Genomic DNA, 18,075 nt, shown 5'->3' on the forward strand with positions numbered 1-18,075 from the left:
TTATTTCTTTTTTGAAAATGTGGGCGTCGAGATTCGAACGGCGGACATTTTATAGAATCGTGCAAAAGATAGATGAAAGTACCCGCGGTCCTAGCAGTTAAGCAGGTTAGCGAAAATGCGCACAATATCAGCTGTTTAGGCCACCAGCACTGAGGCTCCTTAATTCCCTTGGCTAAACCGAACCACTAGGAGTTATCTCGTGCTAGAATGTGGAGACTTAACAAGGCTTGACTAGTATGCTTCCTACATTCTAGCCAAGAAATAGCCGACATAAAGTGGGTTTCCGTAATAAATACTACCTCCATTTCAAAATAATAGGCACGTTTGTGTGTAAATTTGCATACAAATCTGCCTATTATTTTGAAACGGAGTATAATATAAGAACTCAGTTTTCCTAAAGTAAATTCCGAGTCCACAATTAAGTTTAATTTCTATGCTTTATGGGTAATCAAAAATCTAACTGACGGAAACTCACTATGCCAAGGAATGTTATTCCTAATAGGGAAATCGTTTTTTGGTGAAACTTGGTTTCGATATATTAGCGATGGCCAAGAAAGTCTAGAAATCATAGTGCTTGGCCTTAAAATGCAGATACGGTAAAACATCAGGACAAATATGTGGGACTAGTAAGAAATGTGGAAACACGTGTGTAGTTGCCTAAAATCGGCGAGAGACTAAAAGTGAGATTCTAGGGTTTTGAAAGTGTGTTACGGGAGGTTGTGCACGAACAATATTCGCCTAAACCAAGCACAATGATCGTTCAAAGGCTGCTTCAGTCACAAGAGATGTTAGATATGGTCTTAGGGAGGGAAGCAGATGAAGAAAGAGATCACAAAATTCAAGGGTTTGAAGAACAATGGCTCTGAGAGCTTATGAGAAAGTTGTTAGCTTGGAAAAATAGGTGATTTATAGTTGAATTCTCTAATCTCAGGTCGGTGAAGATAGGGATTGCTTGCCGTGCGGAGCACTTTTCCCTTCTCTTCAAGAATAGATAGAGATAAACTACGCTCAGTTTATCTCTTTATTCCACTGCATTTACTCTCTTCTGTGGTGAGAAATAGCCGGGTATTACTCACACGTGTTGTAGACCGCCATACCAAAACCCTAATTGATATCCCCCATTTGTGTGAAGCTGAGTCAGCCTTTTGTGATGATGTGTTGATAGAGAGTAATATTCTCTTTAGCCGAGTTGGCCAAGATAGAGAGATATTCTCTGATTTGTGAGAATGGCTTAGGATGAGTCATGTTAAAAGACATGGAAGGCCTCAGAAATCGTGTGTATAGTGTAGGAGAAGCTGAGGATTATCTCCTTCTCTCCATGGCCGGTCACATATGTCACATTGAGATCATATTATTGCTTGTGGGTCCCTTTATTGAGCATGTGGAGCTCAAGGAAGCTTATACACGTTTTTGGATAGACATGTACAGTTCCGGCCCAATTTACTAGACGTGAGTGTGTTTGAGACGATGAGAAATAGGCTTGAGCCCTAAATGTTGTGTCTGAGTCTTACGCCCGTATAAGACTCTTCAGACGAGCTGGCTCAGCTCGAATAAGGCCATCTAAGGCTTGCTTGACACGACTGAGGTTGTCTGAGATTTTGCCGACGTGACTGAGGTCGTCTGAGACTTGGCTGACGTGACTGAGGCCTTCTCAGATTTGGATGATGCGGTTGAGTCTCTCCGAAGTCAGTTGGGACATGTTTGGGAGAGAAAAGAAAGCTTGCACGCCTAATAATGTCTTTGCGACACTTCATCTCACTTGTTTTTGACCAGCGTATCTTGCAATGACGTGCTAGGAGTCAATTGTGTCCGTATTGTGGGGATGACATGACCAGTTTATCTCAAAAGGATGTTTTAGGGGTCTATCAAAAGGTCCCAGAGGCTAAATAACAAGCGTATCTCGCATGGATGTCCTGGGAATTATTCGGAATCCTCAGTAAGTCGAGTCAGATCCTAGAGTAGACATGACTTGTGTATCTCGCGATGATATACTATAAATCAGTCATTGATCTCAAATAGGATGGGTCGTTCTTACTGGAGACATGTATGTCTCCGCTATGGGTCATAAGTCAGTTGTGGATGTTTTTACCCATTTACAGAGCCTGCATGACCAACATTATCTCGTCAAGGAAGTATACTAGGAATCATCGCATCACAACCAGCTACGTCTCGCTAAGACATCTTGGAATTGTGGTTGTTCTGGTTCATATGTATGCCGGGGAAGTTTTACGCTCTACAGAACCTACACATGATCAACAGTATCTCGTCGAGGATGTTTGTTAGGAGTCACAGCATCACGACCTCGCGGGGACGTATACTAGAAATCGTGGATGTAGGTGTCTTGAGGGCCAAGGGCTTAATCTCTCCCATGAGAGTTGAGCTTTATATTGTGGTCTTGAAATGACACTTTTGCCCCTTATCCAATTTCACCATCTACAATGTGTTTAATTTAACATCCAAGGTCTGACATAAATATACAGTTTTAAATAATAATAAATACTGATTTTATCAACAATAATAACTGATTTCATCAATAACTTTCTTGATCATAATCGATTTTGTCAACATTATCACTCTGCTCCCATGGTGTACTTTGTTTGTAATATAGTAACGAATGATAACTATTGACTTTTACTTGACTGCATTGTAGTGAATCAAATTCCGAAATCTGTTCGGATTTCGAAAAAATCACGAATAAGTTATTTATTTCGGAAAATATCGTGAATAAGTCGATTAGATCAAGGTTGCAAATGGTCGGCGATTTTACACTGTAATGAGCATTTCATGGATAGTTGCGACTAACAGGGTGTTTTTTTTGTTGACTCAGCGCCTGGATCTGACTGGTACCGTGACTCGATCCGAGTCAGATATTGGATCGTTTTTTCTTAAAATTTGAGTCAGATCTGATTCGGACCTAGCCACAGACACTCTTGAGTTAGTGAATTAAATGCTCCCGACTCATGGGATCCTAGTTAGTAAGTTCGGGCATACTTAACGAATTTACCGGATAATTGACTGAATTTACATTTTACTTAGCCACTTTTGCCGGTCCAAATTTTTGTCGGTCACCGATTTTCTACTAGCAGTGACAGAAGTGGGGTGGCTTGGGGGTGGTTGGAAATTGTTAAAAGGCCGCCAAAATTCATTTCTTCATGTGCATTATTTAGAGTTTTTTATAGCACCCCCAGAAATTCAATATTTAGCACATAGTGTTATTTTAGCCCACCTTTATTTTAGCACACCTTAACTTTCAATCCCGCCTCGATCGCTGCTAACTAGGCATGGGATTATTTATGGGAAAAATATCGTTTGGTCATTTTTTAGGTGAGCCCATGTCTGTTTAGTTCTTTGGGAAAACGCCTTTATTGTTTGGTCCATAATTATTTAAAAATATAAAACAGACAAAAATACTCTTCCGTGTTAATTTTTACTTATTTTCTTGTAGCAGTTCATTCGTCAAAATGAACTTGAAAAATCGGGGGTCTAATAACACCACCCAATATTTCGCTTAGCAATCTATATGGACTAACTCCGAAATACTTTGCTAGAGAATCAACTAGACAGTCAGACTCAATCTAGATAAAAGTATCTCAAGGAGTTAATATCTTTCTCTTGATTTGATTTTTACTCAAGCTAAAATCAATAGCGAGTCTTTATCAAATACAAGGAATAACTTGGACGGTATCAAAGACAAATGTCCAAGGATCAATCAATATCAATCAACAAGCAAAGGTTGGATTTCCAATTGATGGTCACGAACGCATAACCTGTATTATTCCAATTATATAAAATATAATGCGGAAAATAAATAACACAGACACCAGAAGTTTTGTTAACGAGGAAACCCCAAATGCAGAAAAACCCTGGGACCTAGTCTAGATTGAATAAACACTGTATTAAGCCGCTACAGACACTAGCCTACTCCAAGCTAACTTCAGACTGGACTATAGTTGAACCCCAATCAATCTCCCACCAATCCAAGGTACAGTTGTACTCCTACACCTCTGATCCCAGCAGGATATTGCGCACTTGATAACCTTAGCTGATCTCACCCACAACCAAGAGTTGCTGCAACCCAAAATCGCAGACTTGATAATTAACAAATCTGTCTCACACCGAAAAGTCTATCAAAATGTCTTCTCCCACAGATAAATCCTAGGTTTTGTTCCGTATTAAGATATGAAATCAAGGTGAACAGGAACCAATTGATAATACGGTCTTATATTCCCGAAGAACAGCCTAGATTAATCAATCACCTCTCTACAATACTTCCTGACTACACAGGAAGTTTGTCGAGGAATCACAAACGGTGAGACGAAGATGTTTGTGACTTCTTTATCTTGCCTATCGGAGAACTCTCACAAACTCAAGCCAATCAAAGATTGTACTCATAAGATATAAGATGCAAGATCAGATTACACAGCTACGATAAAAGTAGATTCGGTCTGGCTTCACAATCCCAATGAAGTCTTTAAGTCGTTAACCTGGTTTTAGAGAAGAAAACCAAAGGTTAAAGGAGAATCGACTCTAGCGAGCGCACTAGTATCACACAGACGTGTGGGGATTAGTTTTGCACAATGCTAGATGTCTCCTTTATATAGTCTTCAAAATAGGGTTTTGCCTTAGTTACAAAGCAATTCATATTCACCGTTAGGTGAAAATCTGATTTATATTCAAGCTAATATTTCTCAACCGTTAGATCGAAAACTTAGCTTGTCACACACACTTGGGTAGACATTTACTGGGTTTGTGAAAACCATGCCCAAAAGTGTACGTGTATGTTGGTTTAACATAGTAACCCAAAAGGTTAACCATATGAGCATTTCATATTAACCTTGTTCTTATTCACCATAACTAGTTCAATTGACTCAAATGAACTAGTTAAGTTGTTCAATTGCTATGAGATCTTATGTAACTACACAAGACACAATTGAAACAAAGATGATTCGATTCGATTGAATCGGCTCATGAACTTTATAGCCACCGTTTTCATAAAGCATTCCTTAGTAATTTAAGTTTCATATTCAGAGCACATCTTTAGATCATAACCTCTTAATTTCACAAACAAGTTTGCGGACTTAAGACAACCGGTGGAGTTTTCCAAACTCAGCAGAAAATCTCGGAAAAGAGACTTTCCCCAGTTCGCGGACTAGGTTCGCGGACTGAGTTCGCGGAATTACACGCAAACGAGTTTTTGGAAAATCCCAGCAGAAATTCTCGGTACAAGAACTTCCGTCAGTTCGCGGACTGAGTTCACGGACTGGGTTCGCGGACTTGGCAAAGCCAATTCCTCTGGTTTCTCTCAATCAACAAAGTTCGAAAACTTCGGACTAAGGAATACATGGTTATGTAATCTAAACTCTCATTCCAATCATTGAGACATTCTCAGAGGACGTTATATAGACGTTATTCACAGACCGTTTCGCGTCATAGCAATTCTCAAAGTAATTGAAACTTTTCATGACTTTCGTCACTAGGTGAAGATAAACTTGATCAAAACGAAACACTTTACCAACACATGATTTCGAGATATAGATAGGAGAGATATACTCGGCTCGAAATATCAAATGTGTATGATCCAGTCTATATAGCATACGACTTTTGTCTCATAATAAGTAGGAGATAGAAGAGATAGACTTTTGAGTGATAGATAAGTTCAAGTCTCCACATACCTTTTTGTTGATGAAGTTCCACGGTTCCTTGAGTAGATCTTCGTCGTTGTATGATGAATCGCCATGAAGTCCTTGAGCTCAACTACACTTTTCTATCCTAGTCCGAGACTTAGCTATGTAGGCTAGAAATCAAGACTCATAGTTTTGATCACTAACATTGACAAACATGCTTGAGATAGCAACGCATGCGAGGTCGACCGAGCTATGCTCTAACAATCTCCCCCTTTGTCAATTTTAGTGACAAAACTATTAATACATATGGAATACAAAAAGATAAACTTTAGTGGCTCCTATTCCATAGTCTAATCTTCAACGTTCCCTGAAATCTTCGTCCTTCCAAGTACTCCAATGATCCCAAAGGTTGTAAGTTTAGCATCACCGTTGTTGAAGATCCGTAGCTATAACAATGAGAGAAATCGAGATTCTCGATCATTATTATACAGTGTCATAGTATTATTATGTAACATCAAAGTCCAATTGTATCACGACTTTAACAATAACTATGGTGATATGTATCACTCCCCCTTAGTCAATACTCCATCTCGATCATGGAAACCACTCCCCCTTACACAATGATCCAAAACCATATGTATTTGTAGTGTGAACTACATATTTCTCCCCCTTTTTGTCAATAAAATTGGCAAAGGTACAAGAACGGGATCATAATGAAATTTCCACAAGAGACATTTCATAGACTAAAAGAAAAATACATACCAACTTAATTTAGATGCAATCATAAAGCCGAAGCTAAATGCATTCATCAAGGAGTTTTAAGATACAAGATAACCCCTATAAAATTCCACAGCCGCACACCCCGCAAGATATTACCATTAAGCACAAGTTCAAAAGAACTCTCCCCCATTTGATGTCATTCCCGAAAGAACAACAAGAGCGACCTTAATTTCGAAAGAAAAGAAGGATTTTTAATTGGACACCAAAAACCATAGAAATGATTTTCTATATCCAAAACTCAACCAAATTAATCACAAGAAAACCCATGATTAATTTAATTGGAATACGCAACTAAATCAAACCACAAAAGTGATCAATTTAATTGAAGGTGCTCAACATAAGTAAACTTACGGAGCTACGACTAAGAAATCATACGGAGACGACTAACTTAATCGTTCACATACTCAACATAAGGAAAACCTTACGGAATATACGACTACATCAACCAATAGAACATGATTAGTATAGCCGTTCATATACTCAACACAAGAACTTGTGGAATATATGAAAACTCAACTAGACTAATTACAAGAGAACTTATAATTAATCTAATTGGAATACAAACAACCAAACTAATCACAAAATAATCAATTTAATTGTCAAAGATTTGCTCGACAAAAGACTTTCGGAGCAAATAACTAAATAACCAACCAAGATGATTAATTTAGTTCATAATGCTCAACATATAGCATCTTATGGAACAACCAACAAGCCAATAAGAATAATCGACTTAGTTGTATCGTGCTCAACATAAGACAACAATGGAGCCTTCACGGTAAAACATAACAAATGGATCAATGAAGATCAATACCGTGGATAACATACAAGGATCTATTCTATTTTCCATCATAACGACATAATAGACTTTATCCTTGTCAAACAAAAATTTTTTTTTCCATCAAATACATGACTGCATAGGCATAACTTTTGTAATTGTCAAAAGTCCATTCGTCCTTTCATCAATACGAATATCAATTCATGAACGACTTTACTTTTGACACAATATGGGACCTTCAAGTTCACGGACGCAAACAATACATATCCCATAATATTGCAATATCAAAACATATTAATACTGCAATAATATCATCCTCCAAATATTTTTAGAATTTAAACAATAAACCTAAAAAATAACATAAGAAGATGAAAACAAAATAGCTATGTGTAGTCACAATCATCGCTATTCAAAGCACTAGTTATTCTTCCAACTAATCCAAAAAAAGATATACTAGGCAACAATTCCTTTGAGAAATTCTTTATCATTCCCGAACTCCTTGTTATCGACAACCATCGGGACATAAGGTTCACGGAGATAAGTGTCAATACCCACGAACTGTCTTGGCTGAAGAGGTCGAATTAGGGTCCTCTGAATTTCCAAAGATTTAGACACGAACGTCTTTATTTCATAAATCTCCCTTCTTATTTCCTTTAACTCATCAAGAACATCGGAAAACTTCTGAGAGTTAGAAGGAACACCCTGGGTTTTCTTGTATTCCTTCTTTTTTTTTCAGGGACTTAGAAACAGAGATTTTTCTTTTTCCTTGATTGAAGACTTAACAATCATGTTGACATCCTTTCCATCTGACGACATAGTGCTTTGAGAACAGTTATAAACAACTGGATTTGTGATTGAATCACTTAACTCAACAAGCAGTCTTATATAGGATGTCAAGAGGAAAAAGGAATGTAGGGTTCGAAACCTATTGACAGGTTCGTATACGCCCAACTCTAAAACCCTATAAAGAGTAGAATTGTCGATAATAACCCTTTCTTTTATTTGATAGACAAAAAATAACAAAACTAAGAAAGAAAAACTTTCTGAAGCCTGGATCACACTCAATCTTGTCTCTTTTCGAACAGGCACATGAGACAAGATTTTCCCAACAACACAATCAAGTTGTGTTGCGATGAACAACGATTTGTCCATCTTTTTCCTCATGGGAGGAATCCTCTGATCTTTGTCTATCAAAACGATTTGACCATATTTTCTTTTCAAATGGTCTTATTCTATCCTTGGAAACCAACTTCTTAGACGAAGATAAGATCCTACATACCTCGGCGGTCTTCTGAGCAAGTTTCAGCTTCCTTGCTAATCGATCTGCTCTTCGTTGAAGTTTGCTGGCGTGCCTTATTTGGTGCTTGTATTTGTAACACCTTGATAGTTTTTGTCCCTTCATCGAACAAAACGAGCACGTCAAACTTGGATAGTATTCAGGCATCTGAGATGTGCAAGCAGACAGACATACAGTTGATCATGAAACATCACTGAAAGGGTTTCCAGTTATCGTATTCAAAGAATCTTCCATCTTTATTGGGTTTCCCTCTTCTCCGAACCCATTGAGGTTGATATATGTATTGCTACAAGTATCAAAATCGATGTTTTCACAAAGAAGCCCTACACTTGATTTCCTATCTTCATCGGAATCATATGTTTCAGACATTTCATCAAGTGTTACAACTAGACCTTTGTTTTCAGTGTATTTTCTACGATTTGGGCATTCGTTAGCAAAATGACAAAAACCCTTACACTTAAAGCACTGAGGCATGTCCTCGTCATCAGCCTCGTCAGCATCCCTGTTTTTAGAAGGTACGCGACCGTGAGGTTTGTCTGATGACTTAGGTTTGTCTCTTGGAAACTGTTTACTTCTCTTCAACAAAAGATCCCTAAACTGTCTTGTGATCAAGGAGACTGATTTGTCAAGATCTTCATCCGAAAAATCATCCTCAGACTGATCATCCTCAGAGACATGAACACTCTTACCTTTGACCAGTAATTTAGTGTTCTTCTGTGCTTTAAAGAAAACATCCTTACCGACTTTGGATGTATGGTCATGGTCAAAGATCTTAAGATTTCCAACCAAGGTGTTTCTGGAAAGATTATCGAGGTTATTCCCCTCAACGATGGCATGCTTCTAAGACTCTTATCTAGATGGCAGCGATCTGAGAATTTTCATCACAATGTCCTTTTCAGGAATAGTCTTACCCAATGCAAAAGATGCATTAACAATTTCAGACACTTTGTGATTAAACTCATCAAATGTTTCTTCATCTGCCATACGAAGGTTCTCCTAGTCGGAATTACGGTTTTGAAGCCTAGCATCCTTTTCACTGGAGTTGCCTTAAAATACGATTTCTAAGATATCCCAAGCATATTTAGATCTAGTACAGTTTGTCACATGATGATGAAGATTTGGGGTAATAACATGTATTATAGCATTCAAACCGTCGGAATTTTGCTTTGCAGCAGTTATCTTAACAACAGAGTATTCACCAATAGGTTTGGGAACATTTATATCACCGACTGCCACAACGGGAGCATCATAGCCATTAACCACATATACCCATGATTGAAGAAAAGCTCGCATAACAATTTTCCACCATAAGTAAATAGAGCCATCGAAGACTGGTGGTACGTTAATAGAGATAGCACCTCTGTCCATAAAGTCAGATCGCTACAAACACAGACTGATGAAGTCTTAGCGTGTTTGCCTGCTCTGATACCAATTGAAAAGGCGGGGGTCTAAAAACACCACCCAATATTTCGCTTAGCAATCTATATGGACTAACTCCGAAATACTTTGCTAGAGAATCAACTTGACAGTCAGATTCAATCTAGATAAAAGTATCTCAAGGAGTTAATATCTCTCTCTTGATTTGATTTTTACTCAAGCTAAAATCAATAGCGAGTCTTTATCAAATAAAAGGAATAACTTGGACGGTACCAAAGACCAGTGTCCAAGGATCAATCAATATCAATCAACAACCAGAGGTTGGATTTCCAATTGATGATCAAGAACGCACAACCTGTATTATTTAAATTATATAAAATATAATGCGGAAAAGAAATAACACAGACACCAGAAGTTTTGTTAACGAGGAAACCGAAAATGCAAAAAAACCCCGGGACCTAGTCCAGATTGAATACACACTGTATTAAGCCGCTACAGACACTAGCCTACTCCAAGTTAACTTCAGACTGGACTATAATTGAACCCCAATCAGTCTCCCACCGATCCAAGGTACAGTTGTACTCCTACGCCTCTGATCCCAGCATGATACTGCGCACTTGATTCCCTTAGATGATCTCACCCACAACCAAGAGTTGCTGCAACCCAAAATCGCAGACTTGGTAATAAACAAATCTGTCTCACACAGAAAACTCTATCAAAGGATAAAACTGTCTCCCACAGATAAACCCTAGGTTTTGTTCCGTCTTAAGATATGAAATCAAGGTGAACAGGAACCAATTTATAATCCGGTCTTATATTCCCGATCCTAGATTAATCAATCACCTCTCTACAATCCTTCCTGACTAAACGGGCGGTTTGTCGAGGAATCACAAACAGTGAGACGAAGATGTTTGTGACTTCTTTATCTTGCCTATCGGAGAACTCTCACGATCTCAAGCCAATCAAAGATTGTACTCGTACTATAGAAGGTCCAAGATCAGATCACACACCTACGATAAAAGTAGTATCGGTCTGGCTTCACAATCCCAATGAAGTCTTTAAGTCGTTATCCTGGTTTTAGAGAAGAAAACCAAAGGTTAAAGGAGAATCGACTCTAGCGAGCGCACTAGTATCATACAGACGTGTGGGTATTAGTTTTGCACAATGCTAGATGTCTCCTTTATATAGTCTTCAAATTAGGGTTCTTCCTTAGTTACAAAGCAATCCATATTCACCGTTAGATGAAAACCTGATTTAGATTCAAGCTAATATTTCTCAACCGTTAGATCGAAAACTTATCTTGTCACACACACTTGGGTAGACGTTTACTGGGTTTGTGAAAACCATGCCCAAACGTATATGTGTATATTAGTTCAACATAGTAACCCAAAAAGGTTAACCATATGAGCATTTCATATTAACCTTGTTCATATTCACCATAACTAGTTCAATTGACTCAAATGAACTAGTTAAAGAGTTGTTGAATTGCTATGAGATCTTATGTAACTACACAAGACACAATTGAAACAAAGATGATTCAATTCGATTGAATCGGCTTATGAACTTTATAGCCACGGTTTGCATAAAGCATTCCTTAGTAATTTAAGTTTCATGTTCAGAGCACATCTTTATATCATAACCGCTTAAGTTCACAAACAAGTTCGCGGACTTAAGACAACCGGTGGAGTTTTCTAAACTCAGCAAAAAATCTCGGCAAAGAGACTTTCGCCAGTTCGCGGACTTACACGCAAACGAGTTTTTGGAAAATCCCAGCAGAAATTCTCGGTACATGAACTTCCGCCAGTTCACGGACTGAGTTCGCGTACTTGGCAAATCCAATTCCTCTGGTTTCTCTCAATCAACAAAGTTCGAAAACTTCGGATTAAGGAATACATGGTTATATAATCTAAACTCTCATTCCAATCATTGAGACATTCTCAGAGGACGTTATATAGCCGTTATTCACAAACCGTTTCGGGTCAGAGCAATTCTCAAAGTAATTGAAACTTTTCATGACTTTCGTTACTAGGTGAAGATAAACTTGATCAACGCGAAACGCTTTACCAACACATGATTTCGAGATATAGATAGGCGAGATATACTCGGCTCGAAATATCAAATGTGTATGATCCAGTCTATATAGCATACAACTTTTGTCTCATAAGAAACAGGAGATAGAAGAGATAGACTTTTGAGTGATAGATAACTTCAAGTCTCCACATACCTTTTTGTTGATGAAGTTCCACGGTTCCTTGAGTAGATCTTCGTCGTTGTATGATAAATCGCCATGAAGTCCTTAAGCTCAAATACACTTTGCTATCCTAGTCCGAGACTTAGCTATGTAGGCTAGAAATCAAGACTCATAGTTTTGATCACTAACATTGACAAACATGCTTGAGATAGCAACACATGCGAGGTCGACCGAGCTATGCTCTAACAACACTCCTGTTAATTTCTACTTATTTTATCAGAAAACATATAAACCAGAGTTCATTCCAGAAATGAACTCCATATAAAAACCTAAAAAAACAGAGTTCATTCCAGAAATGAACTCCATATAAAACCTAAAAAAACTGAGTTCATTCCAAAAATGAACTCCATATAAAAACCTAAAAAAACAGAGTTCATTCCAGAAATGAACTCCATTTAAAAACGGAGTTCATCCCGGAAATGAACTCCATATAAAAACGTAAAAAAATAGAGTTCATTCCAGAAATGAACTCCATATAAAAACCTAAAAAAACATAGTTCATTCCAGAAATGAACTCCATATAAAAACCACAGAGTTCATTCCAGAAATGAACTCCATATAAAAACCTAAAAAAAAACAGAGTTCATTCCAAAAATGAACTCCATATAAAAACAAACTTCATTTATGGAATGAACTGCAGCATCATCATCTTCATCATCTTCGTCTTCTTCAACAGCAGCAGCAACATCTTCGTCTTCAAAAATACCACCGTCTTCATCATCAACGACAGCAGCAGTAGCAAATCTTTATCTTCTTCATCTTGTCCATCATCATCATCAACAACAGAGACAAAAAACATTGAAAAATCAAGATTAAACACCATTGTCTTCATCGTCAACAACAGCAACAGCAAGAAATCTTCATCTTCTTCATCATCATCATCATCAGCAGAGACAAAAACATTCAAAAATCAAGATCGTAATCAACAACAACAGAAATCATTTCTCAAATCAAGATCATAATCAAGAACAACATCAACAGAATGAACAACAACAACAATTCATTTATTCTTCTCGTCTTCATCATTTAATTATAGCAGCAGAAAAAAGAAAAAAAACCCTAGAAAAATCGTATTCAACAGTACCAACATCATCGTATTCATCGTCTACACCTACCGATCTACATATCTAAATCACAGACGTATATTTTCACCTTCAATCACCATTGTTACAGCAGCATGAAGAAAAGAGAAGAAAAAAAATGGAGACGCCATTATTAGCAAGAAGAAAAAGAAGAAGAAAGAAAAAAAAAGAGAGAGATTAGATCTCGAAAGAAAAAAAGATGAGAGAGAAAGTAAATCTGAAAATGATTTCTTTTCTCTTACTTTTTGACTATATATATGGTTTTAATCTAAAAGGGTATTTCTACCACTAAAAGATGACAATTATATCATCCATGACATCGCCCATGAATGAGTCAACTGGACTAGACTCTCTCTAATATGTTATTTTTAGGACTTTATGGTATTTCCTACGTTATTTATTTATCGAGAGACAATTATGTCTTTTATCAGGCGCGCTCTTTATAACGGTGAACGGTTTTAGAGCCCCTCTCTCTAATTCTCATTGATTCTCTAACAAAACCAGTCAAAATTAGGTGGGAAAAGGGCAAAAAGAACAACATTCCATTTGAAACAAAAAACCAGTCGCGCGCGCCCCCTTACTCTCCATTTACATTTATACTGGTTTGTTGATACATGAATCTGAGAGATTTTACAAATTTGAAGGAATTTAGTGACAAGTTGTTCACTGATTTGGATAGTTTTTTCAATCTACAAAACAGTTGAAGGAATAAACTGCAGGGATTGTTGGGTTGTCTTCAAAACTCGAAATTACTGCAGGCTATAGAGGGAATTCAGCCACTGTACCATTTATATCACCAGATTTACGCGCACCAACTGTTCGAGAAAAAGCCCGAATCACCTCTCCCGTAATCTGGATAGCATTACAATGGAAGTGACAGTATATTTTTTTTTAGTTTCCATTGAAGAAAATGGTTAGTGTTGAAGCAGCTGCAAACACCACTCAGTCGTATGGTGGTAATGTTCTTATGGAAATGGTACAGAGAGAAAAAACTTGATGAATAAAGAAATTCAATCAGATGGTAGTTAAAGTTCAGATGAAGTCAGTTGGAAATGGTACAGAGACAAAACATTGAAGAACTAATAAAACTTGTTTAAGAAAAATCTGATTGAGATTTGTTGATAATTATTGGTGACTTGGTGGTGGTGCATCCAGCTGTTCTTAGCACCATGATATCAATAAATCTCCAGTACGCATCCCATCTGAAAAGCATAACCAAAACCAAACCCGAAACTCCAACTGCATAGCCCAAAGCAATAACACCACATAAAATCCATTTCTCTCTTGCATTCTCTTGGTCTTCATCGTTCTGCAATGCATCAGTATCCGTACTAGTAACATGATCTTGACAACTCTTATTTGTTGGGAAACCACACAACAGTGTATTGCCAGTGTAAACTGAACCATCTAAACTAATGTATCAAAGTGATTTCCTCTTGGAATAGTACCACTCAAATTATTGTAAGATAAGTTCAAGTACCCAAGAGGGTCGATTGATGTCAAAGACATTGGGATATCTCCAAACACTTTGTTGAAACTAAGATCCAATGATTCCAGACCTCTCATGCTACCTATACTCTTGCCATAGAAGTGATTATACGCCAGATTTAGCACTGCAAGCCCTTTCAGTAAACCCATTTCCAGTGGGATGTTTCCTTCAAGAAAGTTGCACGATAGATCGATGCCTGAGTTATAACTGTATACAAGCTCAAGGCGTTGGGTAGTTCCTTTGGTCACAATCTGGAGTTCCACCCCTGAATACATGAAGGAGATCTCTTCACCAAGTAAGATTCTGTTACTGGGTCTTCTTGTAAGCATCTCCAAGTTGCCAATCTTACTAGGTATTTGACCAGAGAGTCTGTTTTTTTGATATGTCTAGTATTTGGAGTTGATGCAAACGTGTTATCTCTTCTGGAATTGATCCGCTGAACTCGTTTGATCTTAAGACAACAATCTTGAGTGTACCTATGAAATTTGGTATAGAACCTCCAAACTTGTTGTTCCCTAAGTTGAGAACTTCCAAATCTTGAAGTTGTTGGATAAAAGTGGGAAATGTACCATTGAGAGCGTTGCCATCTAACAGTACAGTTTTGAGGTTCTTCATTCGTTCAAGCTCATGGGGAATGTTTCCTGTCAGGCTGTTCATGGCAAGATTTAGGGAAATGAGAGAATTGCAGTACTGCAAGCTAGAAGGTATTGTTTCTAATAGCTCATTGTTGGACAGATCAAGATGCATCATAGAATTATGTGTATTTGCACACATAGAAGAAGGGATTGACCCCGAGAGTTTGTTGTCTGATAATGAGACATACCCAATGCTGCACAGTGCTTGCCCAATCTCATCCGAGATTGCACCAGTGAAATTATTATATGACAGATCAAATACTCCAATTTTTTGAGGTGGAAGTGGAAGATGACCTTGAAGTTTGTTGTTCGCTAAATTTAGAGTGGGAAATGCAAACTGAAGAGTTATATTAAGCGAAGGTGGTAATGTACCTTGAAGATTGTTCTTAGAGAGATCTAAATAAGAGAGATTCTGAAGTTCAAAGATAAAAGAAGGAATAGCTCCTCGCAGGTTATTATGAGACAAATCCAACGCAACCAGCTGAGGCAAATTACAAATGAAAGTTGGGATATGCCCTTGCAAATTGCAAGATTTCAGAGCCAAAATTTGTAGGCCAAATTTTGGCCGAACCAACTTCACATCTACTTCAGCAGTTATGTTATTCGCGCTGAGACTAATCCAAGTCAAGTTTAACTCGTTGAGCAAAGAAATCAACGAAACGCTACCCCCTACAGAATTGCCACTGATATGAAATTTCTGTAGGTTCCTCAGCTTGCCAATGCAACTTGGTATCGTTCCCGTCAAATTATTACGCCCCAAATTAATCTGCTGAAGTGAAGACATCTCACATGTCGACTCGGGTATGAATCCTTGTAGATTGTTTTGAGTTAAAGATAGAATTTGAAGTTTTTTGAGTTTAGAGATTGAAGGAGGAATGAAACCGGCAATGTTATTATGATTGAGCTCTAGCTTCTGCAATCGTGAAAGATTTGAGATTGAAGCAGGTAAAGAACCTTGAATTGCACAGCCTAACATGTCAAGAGAAACTAATGACGATGCGTTTGTTATTGAACTAGGAATCGACCCATTCACTTCAGTTAACCATTCAACCAATTCAAACTTGTCGATGATATGTAACTAGTAGAGAAATAAGAATTATCATACTTACATGATACTTTTGAGTTGTTGAAGTTGTATGAATATTCTGAGTAATCTATGATACTAGATGAACACGAAATATCAAGGTAACGTAACGAAGTTAAGTTAGCGAATTGTGTTGTAATAGAGCCTGAAAACATCGAATGCGAGAGATCAAGATAAGCAAGACTTCTTAACTTTAAAAACTGATTGCTGGAGATGTTTGAGAAGTTTAATTTGTTGGGACTTAGATCAAGATACTCAAGATTTACAAGATTGAAGAGCGAAGGAGACAGACTACCATAGGAGTGCACTTCTGTTCGGCTGAGATGAGGTTGAGATGATTGCCCCTAAAGTACCATTGCCTGCAGTAACCGACTGAGATGAGGTCGAGAGGACAGCTGAGGCAACGTTGCGTACAAACGTTTCAGGGTCTGGATTCCGTAGGTCAAGCGAGACGACATGCAAAGAGTCATTAGAACAATGAATCCGATGCCAATTACAGCAGTTCTTCCCTTGCCATGATGACAGACGGTTTGAAGGATCAGTAAGAAAGGATTTGAGAGTCAAAAGAGATGTTCTTTCATTTTCATGACAACATAGAGCAGTAGGAGACTGAATAAAGAATATTAGACAAAGAAGAAGAGGAACGAAAACAAGTGGTCGATTCAAGTTCAACTCCATGGCTAGCTCTGAGATTGTTTTTATCTTTAGAATTTTTCAAGTATAGACAACATATATTATCTTTTTGTTTGGAGTTTTTGGACTTTGACGCAGCTCTAACGTAGGAAGGTTGCTATTCTGCTTTAATCAGACATTTCTCAATGCCATAAATTATCAACGACATTTACAACAAGGACCAGGTTGACTGAATTTCGTGGTGATATGCTTCCCATCACACAATACCACATGATTTATTATCAACTTTGACTTCTGTTCCTTCATAGGCTTGGCTGGTGGGTTAGTTCTTGTGTAAGAAATTGGTTTCCAACCCACCTTGAAGTTGTTAATATTTCTGAAAAAATGTCTCATGCTTTAGTTAAAAATGGAATTGTGATACAAGAAAAGAGACAAAAGTAGAGACGAAAAAGGGGAGAAATTGTCGTTCATAACTTCATATATATCATAGACAAACGTTAGAGCCAATATATAGGTTAAGACTCAAACACATTCCAATAATAAACGAGACTCATCCTAAATATTCTTAACATAATTATACGTTTATAACAAATGGAACTATTTATTGGGCACCACTCCGTTTTGGAGGGGGGCCATGATTAATAAAGCTATCCTGGTTACATTTAGAAAGGGAGTCTTGAAGTGCGGAAATTACTAACCTATCATTTACCTATTCTAAATCAACAACAAAACATAATCAAAACCGCACCTAATCAAATTCCTAAGTTTGAGAAAAAAATTTTTTATCCCTTTGTCTTCTTTCCTCCTTGAACCGATACCCGTCGTTGCCTATTTCCTGAGTTAGAAATTTTTTCTCATCTTCTTCCAACAAACCCATTACTTTTTATTCGTTCTTGATTGTAAAATTTGAGTAGTAATCAACAAAATACGATGAAGACGAAAGATACATATAGTATTTCGGTTAAGAAATTTTATAGAAAATCCTAGTTTTTATAACCGAACTTTTGTAGATGAAGAACACGAAGAACACTTCGGTTAAGAAAAAAAA

At 37.5% G+C, this 18,075-nt stretch overlaps 1 protein-coding gene across 1 annotated transcript; it reads right to left on the reverse strand.

Moving 5' to 3' along the window:
* Positions 1-14,593: 14,593 nt before the first annotated feature.
* LOC113335217 (LRR receptor-like serine/threonine-protein kinase GSO2) lies at positions 14,594-17,072 on the reverse strand. The gene is made up of 3 exons (XM_026581336.1): positions 16,737-17,072; positions 15,086-16,388; positions 14,594-14,940 (listed from the first exon to the last, which is right to left on the reverse strand). The coding sequence occupies exons 1-3, from the start codon at positions 17,070-17,072 to the stop codon at positions 14,594-14,596; spliced, it is 1,986 nt and encodes a 661-aa protein (XP_026437121.1).
* Positions 17,073-18,075: the final 1,003 nt, after the last annotated feature.

The sequence above is a fragment of the Papaver somniferum genome, unplaced genomic scaffold (assembly GCF_003573695.1).
Source record: "Papaver somniferum cultivar HN1 unplaced genomic scaffold, ASM357369v1 unplaced-scaffold_139, whole genome shotgun sequence".
NCBI classification, from domain to species: domain Eukaryota; kingdom Viridiplantae; phylum Streptophyta; class Magnoliopsida; order Ranunculales; family Papaveraceae; genus Papaver; species Papaver somniferum.